Source organism: Oryx dammah, unplaced genomic scaffold (assembly GCF_014754425.2).
Source record: "Oryx dammah isolate SB20612 unplaced genomic scaffold, SCBI_Odam_1.1 HiC_scaffold_14, whole genome shotgun sequence".
Taxonomy (NCBI): domain Eukaryota; kingdom Metazoa; phylum Chordata; class Mammalia; order Artiodactyla; family Bovidae; genus Oryx; species Oryx dammah.
In genome coordinates this window covers 41293149-41305370 of record NW_024070198.1, presented here as the reverse complement: position 1 = coordinate 41305370, position 12222 = coordinate 41293149, and the positions used below count along the sequence as shown (strand labels likewise).

The 12222-nt window shown below is 46.8% G+C and overlaps 1 protein-coding gene across 1 annotated transcript in view; it reads right to left on the bottom strand.

Annotated features, from left to right (window-relative positions):
* DMBT1 (deleted in malignant brain tumors 1) overlaps window positions 1-12222 on the bottom strand; it is a 77022-nt gene that overhangs the window by 17383 nt on the left and 47417 nt on the right. The window contains exon 21 of the mRNA XM_040254447.1: window positions 9394-9705. Within this exon, the coding sequence (XP_040110381.1) occupies window positions 9394-9705 (312 nt within the window). The remainder of the gene's footprint in view (window positions 1-9393; window positions 9706-12222) is intronic.

Sequence of the window (12222 nt, the reverse complement as noted above, 5' to 3'; positions counted from 1 at the left end):
CTCTGCCTTCCTGACCCCTCGAGTCCCCAGGCCTGCTGCAGGGTCTGGCCCAGACGAGGCACTCTGCTCAAAAGACAACAACAGCCTGACGATACACCTCTCCCAGAGCTGTCCTAGTCTTGGCCCTGGTGGCATGACAGAGGCAGCCTTGCTGTCTCATCCGTCTACATGTGCAGTGGGCAAGAGGGCATTACCAGGTGAAGAAGTCAATTCTGCTGAAGTGGGGATGATGCCTGAATATGAAACACAAACAGCAAAGTTAGTCAGTGGGTCAGAAAGTTCTTATCCTTTTTCTAATATACACAATTCTGCCTTTCCTATTATCTCATTAACCAGGCTTTGCTGTTGGAAAGATTTAAGTGTGAGAACTAATTGTTTCCCACCCTCTTGAATAAAAGTTTAAGCACCTCAATCAAAAACACATGAGTGGTGTGTCCCCTGAACTACTGTTTGTACACACACAACAGTCAACCAAAGTGGAAATACACACTGCAGTCATTTCTCTGTTATCAGGCATTGCTCTGAAGTTAAATGTTTATTAGGCGATTTTAAATCTTTTCTATTCAATGATAATTGACACCTATTGCCATTTTAGTACCAAAGTCAAATTGTCTGTTGTAGTCTGTGTTAATTTTTTTTCTATTTTGTTGTCTTCCTAATTAAAGCTTATCACTTATCCTATCTCTTCAAGATAAACTGTACATTTCTCTGTCTCTTAAATACAGATCTTCTGTTCATTAGACTATCGGAGCCTCTGGCAAAATGGCAAGAAGGATGGTGTGAGCAGATACAAACTATTATATATGGGATGGATCAACAACAAGGTCCTGCTGTATAGCACAGGGAACTATCCTGTGATAAACTATAATGGAAAAGAATATAAAAATATGTTTATAAGTATGTAACTGAGTCACTAGCTTTACAGCAGAAATTAACACTGTAAATAAACCTGTAAATCAACTATCCTTCAATAAATTTTTTTTTGGATGGCAAAAATAAAAACCCCACATGAGCTGTTATCAATTAAAACTACCCTAAAAGAAAACAAGTTTCCCTGTCCTCTTAAACAGAAGATACTGGTCATATTTTAACTTGAATGATTCAGGCTCATTAAGAAGAAACCATTGCTGTTCAAGGTTATATTAAGGAGGTATCTCAAAGGATGTTGAGTTTAGTGGGTATCTTTGCTTCATGTTGTGATATTTAGAAAGGCTGGTGACACTGAATTTCTGAACCCTTCTGTGGCTGTCTGTTAGCATGTCCTGCCCTTACCACTGTGGCTCTCCTATGAGGTCTCCCCATCCCAGTCTCTGCACCCCTTCCCAATCTGTTGTCTCTCATATTATACAGTCAGCAGGGAGACCAGAGAGCCAATTGCTAATGTGTGTGTAGGAAGTATGAACAGCTGACTCTGTGGATCACTCCCAAGTGTATGCAAGCGCTTTACTTGAATGTTGGGACCTCAACTTCACTGTATATTTGTCTACTTCTGGATTCTAGTCTATTTTCCAAGGGATTAATTCAGCCAAGTGACCCCTGGGCCAACAGTACTGTTTAGGTAGAATTTCAACACATCAATATCTCTTAACATGAGTAAGAGGACAAATCAGCAGAAAACTTGTTACCAGTCGTAAGGACCAAATCTGTGGCTGAAACTGAGGCAGGAACTGTCAAAACAAGCACAATTTATAGAAAACTGTAATTAAATACCATTCTTTTCAATCATGTTCATTGGTAAAATTTTTCAAAGAATTACCCTGCTTACAAATTATATCCCAGTCTTGTTCAAATTTGATTATGCTCTGTTACTATTTGATTCTCCTGTTCTCCTTTCCATTAAGCTAAGGGAAATAAAGAGTGGGGGAGGTGATACTTGGGTCTGGGGCCCAGGAGATTTGGGTTCTAGTCTCTTCTCTGTGTGTAAACAGGCATGTGACTTTGGACAAGTTCCTTTGCATCTCGAAACTTCAGAGGATGCATCTGAAAAACAGAGTCCATGGACCAGCAGCATCTGCACCATCCTGTGAGAAAGGCAGACATTTAAAGCCCCACCCCACCCCTCACTCTCGCTCAAGGAACTGAATGGAAATCTGCATCTTAACAAGATCTCCAGGTGATTTATAGACACATTAAAATTTGAGAGGCACCAAGCATCCAAGTGGAGATGACTCCAGGTCTAGAAATAATTGGCATGGGCCAGGAGGAAACCAGACAGACAGCACGTGCCCATAAAGGGGAACTGGTCCTCTCTCTGCCCTGGACAATCAGTGCCCTGTGAAAATTCATGCTTGTATTTCCCAGCCTCTGGCTTCCCCATCAAAGCTTGAAATCTGGACTTTTATATGAAATCTCCACTTTTATATGAAATCTCCTACTTTTAAAATGTGGTATTAAAAAGAATGAAACTTCACATAGGCAAAACTCTGTTGTCTGAAACAAAACCCATCCACAGATCAAAACTGGTCTGTCAGCTGCGTCTTTGTAACTTCAGGTCTGAACAATCTCTAAGATTTCTTCCGACTCTTGTAAAGATGTTACACTGTAATGATGCCATATTGAATTTGTCCTTGGCTGAGAGATCTGGTAGCTGATTCTCGTAGATCCAACAAGGAGACATATCTGTTTCATCGTCTGATTTTCCATAGAATGTCCATTTCTATCAAGTTTGGCCAAGGGCTCCGAGACTTTAAAAATAGGAACCGTGAGCTACTTACATAACTGTTTACAGTTCAGAGAATATTTGAGTTGAATTGACTTGGGTTGAGATTGTATTTCCCCAACTTGCTTGGTTGTATATTGATCAACTCAGGTCCTAAGATGATCCCCAGTGTCCACAAGAGGAAGTTTACAAAAGGACACGTGAGTTGCTCACCTAGAGAACCAGGCAGGTCCCAGGAGGTGGCATCACACACATCCCTCGGGGATGCGACAATAAGCTCCCCATCACCGAGAGCTTGCCCAGGAGTGTGCCACCCAATCCTCGGACAAGTGCCACCCTCCCATTCCACAGATGGTGAAGCAGAGGCCCTGAGAGGGAAGGGGACTTGCCCAGTTGTCGCCCAAAGGTTTAAGGCTGGAGCCAGACCATAACCCCAGGTTCTCTGGCTCCAAATTCTGTGATGCTGCATTTCGACGCAAACCCGGAAGGTCTCAGCAGTCAAAGAAGTTTGAGAAACATTGGACACAGCCAAATGTAAAGAAGGTCCCTTACGGTAGGGCTTGTCAGAGCTGTAACATTTTAATAGACTGAATCCTCAAGAGAGGGGTATTATATTTCCCCAACTTATTATGGGCTTCCCCTGTGGCTCAGCTGGTAAAAAATCCACCTGCAATGTGGGAGACCTGGGTTTGATCCCTGGGTCAGGAAGATCCCCTGAAGAAGGGAAAGGCGACCCACTCCAGTATTGTTGGGCTTCCCTTGTGGCTCAGCTGGTAAAGAATCTGCCTGCAGTGCAGGACCTGGGTTCCATCCTCAGGTTGGGAAGATCCCCTGGAGAAGGGAAAGGCTACCCACTCCAGTATTCTGGCCTGGAAAATTGCATGGACTGTATAGTCCATGGGGTCGCAAAGAGCCGGACAGGACTGAATGACTTTCATTTTCACTTTCAACTTATTTAGCCATGCAAATGCTTTTTTTTTTTTTTTTTTTGACTGCACAGCAAGTGGGATCTTAGTTCCTGGACCAGGGATCGTATCCTTGTCTACTACAGCAGAAGCGCAGAGTCTTAACCACTGGACCACCAGGGAAGTCCCGTAAATGCTTCTAACAGATTCGCCTGTCATTGGATTGGTGTGCTATACACGTGGGAGCTGTAGGACTCGATTATTTCCTGAAAATGGAGATTAGAGGTATACTTTTTTGCCTGAGACGCCTGAAGCCCTGTGAGTTAAAAATTAACTCACTGAATTTCCAAATGCATGAACACTGTTGGGAGTATGAACAAAGCTCCTGACTTCTCTACTGTGGCACCAAGGACACTTACGTACCGAAGGCATATAATCAGTATCTGTCCAATTCACTCCTACATTACTCAAGAAATATATGAGTACTTTATGTTAGTTTGATATGAGCTTGATGTTTATCTTCATATGAGGTATAACCTTTAACCCTAACCGTATGCAAGGCAGTCTATATATATATGGTTTCTATCAAGCAAGCAAGAAAATAAAATTACCAGGTGAGGTGATCATTTCTGTGGCTGATGCTGAAATGATAAAAACAAACCAGAGACCAAAATAAGACAAAATCCAAACAAAAATCCCACCCACGTATAAGAAATTTAGAAGATACTGTTTTATTGGGTTGACCACAAAGTGCGTTTGGGTTTTCCGGTTCCAGCTTATGGAAAACCCTAAATGCACTTTATGGCTGACCCAATATTTTAAAGATTTGTATCTCAGATATGCAAATTAGATACAAAATGACCTGACATGTGACATCAAAGATAAAGGCTGCTTGGATGAGACTGGAACAGAGAAAGGGATGCATGCGGCAGGAAGTGGGAAGCAAACATTTATTGTTGTGGGAACAGTGTGATCTCCCTGGATGGATCAGAAAGCCTGTTTCCTGGATGCAGTGAAGAGAAGACATTTCCTAGAATTGCAAAGTACTAGGAACCTTCCTGGGCTTCCAGGGTGGCTCAGTGGCTAAAGAATCCACGTGCAAAGCAGGAGATACAGGGGACACAGTTTTGATCCCTGGGTCGGGAAGATCCCCTGGGGAAGGGGACGGCAAACCACTCCAGTATTCCTGCCTGGAGAATCCCATATACAGAGAAGCCTGGTGGGCTACAGTCCATGGGGCTGCAAAAGAGTCAGACATGACTGAAGCAACTGAGCACGCACACACAGGAACCTTCCTAATCCTGACTTTAGGTTTCTAACATTGGTTTCTCATCTTCATCCAACAAACTAGCTTATGACACAGTACTAAGTTGTCTAAGTGTTGGGAGAAAGTGGGTGTTTAACACAATAAAGGGGATTATGAGCCCCGATTCAGAGTTCATTTATTCTTGTTAATGAGCTATCATGGCTGAAACACAGACGTGACCTTGAAGCCTCGCACTGGAGTGTAAGCACCCGAGGCAGGATGGCTGTCTGCCGCTCTCGTCACTATACCCCCTGAGTCGTGTCTGGTGAATATAAAGCTCTCAGTGCCCGTGGGCTCAGTCCCGTCCGACTCTCTGCGACCCCGTGGACTGCAGCCCACCAGGCTGCTCTGTCCATGGAGTTCTCCAAGCAAGAATACTGGAATGGGTTGCCATTCCCTTCTCCAGGGGATCTTCCCAATTCAGGGATCGAACCCATATCTCTTACATCTCCTGCATTGGCAGGGAGATTCTTTACCACCAGCACCACCTGGGAAGCCCAAAGTGCTCAGTAAATATCTGTTAAATAAATGGATGGATGAACTAAATCCTATGTCTTGGTCCTTGCTCTATAAAAATAAGAGCTGGGCAGTGGGTATTTGCATTTCATCTGATTTCCTTCTCTATTTTACATTTTTTGGCAGTCTTGTATAGTACATAATTGGGCCGAATTAACAAAAGAAGAAAGGGAAACTATCTCAAATCATTGGGGCCAAAAGAAGGGGCCTTGACCTTGTGTTTGGGGGACCCTAATGGGACTCAAGCTTCCTCGTAAGTTGTTTGCCTGCCCTGGAGCCCCAAACCCTGTGGGGTCGGCCTGCTTGGCAGATAGGGCTCTGCTGCTTTGGGGGGAGGCCGGGTCTCAGGGAAGGCCTGGTATTGCACAGACAGCCCTGGCATCCTCGTGGGGTCCACAGTCGTGGACAGACAGGCCGAGGTGCTGGCACCAGCCCAGGTGGGCCTATCGCCCGCGCAGGGCACATGGTCCAGGGAGATGGGGCTGAAGCCATCACCAGACAGACTGCTCCTTGGGGCTGCCAGCCCAGCTGCTGGCACAGCACCCGGGTGGCCGGCAGGTCCCGGGGTCGTCACACACTGTCCCCCAGGTGCCGTGGTGGTGGATCTCCACGCGGCCCTCACACCTGCTCCTGCCACTGGCCAGCCTCACCACGGGCCGATCTACAGGAGCCCAGAGCCCAGCCGGCTTGAGAAGCTTCCCTCCCTTCTCAAATGAGAGGGCTTTCCAGCTAGAGAATCCACCCCAGTTTGCGGGCGCTTTGCATACATTCATGGGGAATGACATGCACAGAAGAAAGAAAAGGACTGTTTTTCTGTATCTGAAATTTAGCACAGACTCTACAGCGTGTTCCTCACTGGGCAGTTTCTTTATGGGAACACAAGTGACCTTGCTGGCTTTGTAGCAGATGTAGTATGCGTATGCGTGCACGCTCAGTCACGTTCGACTCTTTGTGACCCCACAGACTGTAGCCCACCAGGCTCCTCTGTCCATGGATTTCCCAGGCAAGAACACTGGAGCGGGTTGCCAGTTCCTTCTCCAGGGGATCTTCTCGACCCAGGGATGGAATTTGCATCTCCTGAGTCTCCTGCACTTCAGGCAGATTCTTTACCACTGAGTCATCAGGAAACCTCCTTGAAGGAGACACATACCTAAAAATAACCTTCTGGGAATTTCCCTGGTGGTCCAGGGGCTAAGACTCCATGCTCCCAATGCAGGGGATCAGGGTTCAATCCCTGGTCTAGGAATAAGATCCCACATGCCACAGGTAAGGCATGACATGGCCAAGTAAATAAATTATAAAGAAAGAAAAATAACCAGGCTTCATCCTCTCTGGGGTGTCCTTTCTCATGTTGTTTCTCTCAAAACTAAACACAGTTCAGCTGAAGGCTTAGGATTCAGACTTTGCTTTTCTAGCCCCAATCTCTCAAAGTATATTATGAAATTTTCAGGACAAAGTTATTTTCACTTTTCTTGAATTTGAAAACTATTTTCATTGGAGAATGATGGAGGAAGTCAGAGGTTAGGAGAACAAGTAGCAGAAGAGATGGTGTCATTGCTCAAGAAGGTAAAGGATTTGGTCAAGTGATACTGAGCCCTGAATTAAAAGCAGGTGAAGTCGATCCTCAGATTCTGAGTCCCAGAGTCTGGGGCTGGTTGGTGGGCTTCCTCTTTGAGAAGGACCCACCAGAGCCTTGTGTGGGTCAGGGCCTTAATAAGGCCTTTCCATGACTGAGGGCAGGTGGGTTATTTGTTGTCCCTGAAAAGGTCCCTACATGAGGAACACCCACCTTCCTTTTGAGCAGATTTTACTCCATACAGGACTATGAGAATAATGTTGGCTACATTTCTCTTGGCCACTAATGGCGGGACCCCAGCCTTAGAAAAACAGATACAAAATATAAGAATGGAAACAGTACCTATTGGTTGGTAAACATGTGACTGTTCCTCAGGAGTTGAAGTAACTATAGAGATAAAAAAGAAAAATAGGTCACCATGAAGACATTTCAAACAAGCACAATGAAATTTCATATTTTTCTCAGTGAAGTGAAAGTGTTAGTCGCTCAGTTGTGGCCAACACAGCGTGCCAGGCTCCTCTGTCTGTAGGATTCTCCTGCAAGACTACTGGAGTGGGTAGCCATTCTCTTCTCCAGGGGACCTTCCTGATGCAGGGATCAAACCCCGGTCTCCTGCATTGCAGGAAGATTCTTTATTGTCTGAGTCACCAGGAAAGCCCATGTTTTTCTCAGGTACCATTTTAATCACACACGTGAGTTTGTTTTAAACCATCCCTTCTAATCTTTCATCAAATAGTTGCTATTTAAAATATGATAGCTCGTAAATGTGTACACATCATTCTGGTTCGGAATAAGGAAACAGCAGAAATAAGAATGATGCTGTCCCTGATGGGCTTCCCTGATAGCTCAGTTGGTAAAGAATCCGCCTGCAATGCAGGAGACCCCAGTGTGATTCCTGGATCGGGAAGCTCCTCTGGAAAAGGGATAGGCTACCTACTCCAGTATTGTGGGGCTTTCCTGGTGGCTCAGTTGGTAAAGAATCCGCCTGCAATGCAGGAGACCTGGGTTCGATCCCTGCGTTGGGAAGATCTCCTGGAGAAGGGAAAAGCTACCCACTCCAGTATTCTGGCCTGGATAATTTCATGAACTCTATATAGTTCATGGGGTTGCAAAGAGTCGGACATGACTGAGCGACTTTCACTTTCACTTTGGGATCATGCAGATATGGCCCCTTAGGACGGGGGCGTCTTGTTAGTGCCACAGAATTCAGGGGCAGCATCCCGGGCCCCAGGTAGGGGTGCTCCCAGGGGAGGAGCCACTTCTGCCCAGGCCCACCTGCCCCCAGACCTTCCTGTCTCTTGCCCCCATGGCCTCTGCCCCCATGGCCTCTGAGCCACCATTCTGGGTCAAGAACTAGTGTCTCAGAGTCTCACCGAAATGCAGCTCTCACATGCAGAAGCAATGACGTATCAGCATGCTAACACCCAGGACAGCCTCTCCTCTGGGTACAAAGCAGGGCCCCCACAGGACTGGGGGCAGCTTCACATTTTGGGAGAGTGGAAAGGTCAGGAGCTCAGAGCATCATGGTTAAGGAAAGTTAAGACTGGGAAGGAAGACCAGCGTGGGGACCCTGCATCAGATGGCTAGTCACCAATCAGCAAGTAAAATGGATGTGAGTGCACAAGTACCTGGATTCCCAGCAGCTGCAGAGTCTGCAGAGATAAAGGAAACAGGAGGATGGATTAATAGAAGCCAGGGTGGTGGAGTGGTTCAAAGATCACGGTCTCAGTTAGCATGCTGCTCAACAGGCCTGATAAACAACTGTCCTGAAGCGGCCAGGGCTTCCCCTCTGGGTTTTCACAGCCAGCTGTGGGCTGTTTCACCTGGCTAAAATCTCTGAGCTAGTGATTCTGACAGAGTTTGCCTTGGCAACCAAAATACCACCACCAACAATAAAATAATTAAAGTTTTTGCACATTGTGTTTTTTTGTGTGTGTTTAGTCACTAAGTTAGGTCCGACTTTTTGCAACCGACTGAACTGTAGCCTGCCAGGCTGCTCTCCCTATGAGATTTCCCAGGCAAGAATACTGAAATAGGTTGCCATTTCCTCCTGCTGGGGATCTTCTGGACCCAGGAATCTAACCCAGATTTCTTGCATTGGCAGGAGGATTATTTTTGTACATTGACAATGTGTCATATGCTTGACTACGTATTCTACATGGAATGTTTCACTTAATCTACCCATCAGCTTTATGAAATAAGTACTATTAATTTCTTTATTTTACAACTGATTAATCTTTGCAGACACTCAAGCTGGATGGCATCCTCCCGTATATTAAACAGCTGGCATATTTTTCAGAGTTAGAATAGAAATCTGCCATCTGGAGTACAGTGAAAGGTTGAAGGCATGGAGGAATTCTAGACTCAGTGTGCAAATTCCAGGCTTGGCCTGGGCAGCCCCATGCCTGGCCCAGAAGACACCTGTGCTCACCTGAGCAGATGACACCAGCATCTTCATGGTGCCCGCAGTTGTGGGTGAACCAGCCGCTGTGAGGGCACTGCGCCAGGGAGGACTCACTGCCCGTGCAGTTAACATCGTCCAAGAGAATGCTGCCTTTTCCAGGGCTGAATCTGGCCCCTGGGAGGGCAGACACAGCCCGGCCACAGCCAAGCTGCCTGCAGACCACGTGGGCATCCTCGATGGACCAGCTGTCATCACACACAGTGCCCCAGGTGTCGGCATGGCAGACTTCCACTCGGCCCTCACACCGGCTTGACCCATCAGCCAGCCGCAGGCCCAGACCTTGGTAGACAGTCCAAACAATGACCTCCATCAAGGCTCGTCCAGAGAGGCCACTGGAAGAGTCAGTATCTCTTGGAAATTGGGCGCTGACCATGGATGATAACAAATCTACTCCCCCCCTTCATTTTAAGTTCACCCTGGGTATTACTTTGTGTTTTTTCAGCATTACAGCTGGCTAAGAAATGGTTTTGCTCCTTAGCCAGCTGCTCCAGAGCCCTGCCTCCCGGCATAGCTGCCCCTTCTTGCTGTGACGTCTTGCTTTCTGGCACTCACAGAGTTTGTTGGATTTTTCATGAGAAGCTATCAGGCACACACTAACTGGTGTGTGGATATGTGTGTGTGTGTGTGTGTGTGTGTGTAGGATTCTCTGAGAGCCTTGTACACACTGATCAAGTGACGAGAACAATAATTTGTATCTACACTATCCCCAGGATCGGATGTCACCACATGCAGTGATGCTCTGGGAAGTATAAAGGGCAGGCCGCTCCCCACAGTCAAAGGGCAGTGTTACAAAAAAGAGTAGAGGCTGGATATGCTCAGAACACAGCTGAGGGGAGCTCACAGCAGGACTGGGTGGAGATGTCGGGAGAGCCAGGTACTCCCATTCCAGCCTTTCTGGGTGCTGGCTTCCACTCCGGTTCCCACAAGCCATCCTTGCATCTCACAGCCTCTTTCCTCTCCCTTTCCAATCGCAGATTTTCTAGGTGAACCTGGACTTCATCAGCCCTTCCTTCAACAGCAGCCATGTGTACGGCCTGAGGCTGCGGAGGAAGGTGCTTTCTGGAGGGACATTTTCTCCCATGGTAATACTGGAGCTTTTCTGACCTAAAACTGTGAAAGGGAAGGCAGTTGAAGAAAGTGGAAAAGATTACCTGTTGATGTGGGCACCTCTGTTGGCACTGGAAAAGATGCTAAGGACAGACAGAACATGAAAGAAAAAATTATACAACAGCCTCTTTAAGTGTCAAACATATTTAACTCTCAGTCAAAGCTTGAGGGGGAGGGCTCCCTGGCTTGTAGATTATCTAGTTTCTAACTTGATTCCCTTCCCAAGTCCTTTCTCTGTGGGGAGAACACACCAACTGGTGTGTCTGGAAGGGTACAAGCCAACTCATACAAGCTCAAGAAAATAAAAGCATGGAGTAGGGGGGTTGATAGATGAACAAACAGTAGGTATATTTTAAAGTCAACAAGCATCCTTTGGGGATCACTGCTCTTCAGTATAACCTACTCTAGTGCTCATTAAAGGCTAGCGTTCACTTCTCTCTCTCTTTTTTTTTTTTTAACTCTTCTCAGCATATTTTATTTTATTCTTAAAGACTATGGAAAAGGAACTGACCTAATTCAAAATGTGACAATGACTGGGCCAATCAGAGTCAGGGAAAGACTTAAGGAGTGGTGACTTTGGCTCCTTCATTTACAGTTCTGTCAAGCAGAAGGCAATATTCAGAGGCAACACCCTGCAGGGTGATGGAAGGGAGAGGGTGAGAAGACAGGGAGATGGAAGTGGGGTTAAGAAGATAGCTGACATCTGACTGGTGAGCCCCACACAGCAAGCACCCCCCTACTCTACGTAGAGAGATCCAGTGAACCCCAGCCTGGCTTTACGATACCAATGCTATGATCTTCCTTCTCATCCTTAGCCAGAGGAGGAAACCGAGGCACGGAGAGGTTCAGGGATTTGCTCAAGGTCCCACTGCTGGTGAAGGTGAAGCCAGGGCAACAAACCCAGGTCATCTGGTCCTTGAATCACAACCCTATCTCCCATGGTGACTTTGCCAAGGCAAGTTAGAGCCACTTAGTTCAGAAGAACTGCAATTACCTGAAGTTGCATGGCCCACAGCCGCTGACGGTGTTGAGTAAGGCAGGGAGGCTACGAGAGATGTAAATCAAGAGACGTGTAAATCAGATTACATCCCTTGATTCTTCTTAAACCCAAGGGGGTAGATTTGCTTGTTTGAAGCAATAAGGTGTATGTCTTGTTTGGGGAAGAAACTGTATCCCATCTGGGCATCTGAGAATGGCCCTGAGTTACCATGGCTACAACGTCCAGATGTCCTACTTCATTTCTGTCCCATTGCCGGAAACTGCAATGTCATTTTTGTGGATTTTGGTGGTGGGCGGGCAAGTAGCAAACAGGCCACAGGGACGGTCGGCTTGTGTGGAGCATCTATCTTGCCAGTTGGTTTGGTTTTGTAATTCTTCCTGGGTGTGGGCTTGCCTCCCAGACTAAACTTCAGTCTGCAAAGGGCAGAACCATGTTTGTCTCAAGGACATACACTGGCAAGGTCAGCACTGGGAAGGAGCAGACAAGCCCCAGAGTGGGTGGTGGAGCTGGGTCAGGCCCCTCTGCGACCCCCCTCCACCACCTCCTGGGTACCCAGGGCCCTTGCTCCAAACCTTCCTGCCCTGTAGGTCCCCAGCCTTGTCCTCTGATGCTACAGCTCCTGCTTTGCTGAGAGCACTGATTCTGCTCTTCACGTCTCCCCTCCTCTCAGAACCTTTCAGGCCTTTCAC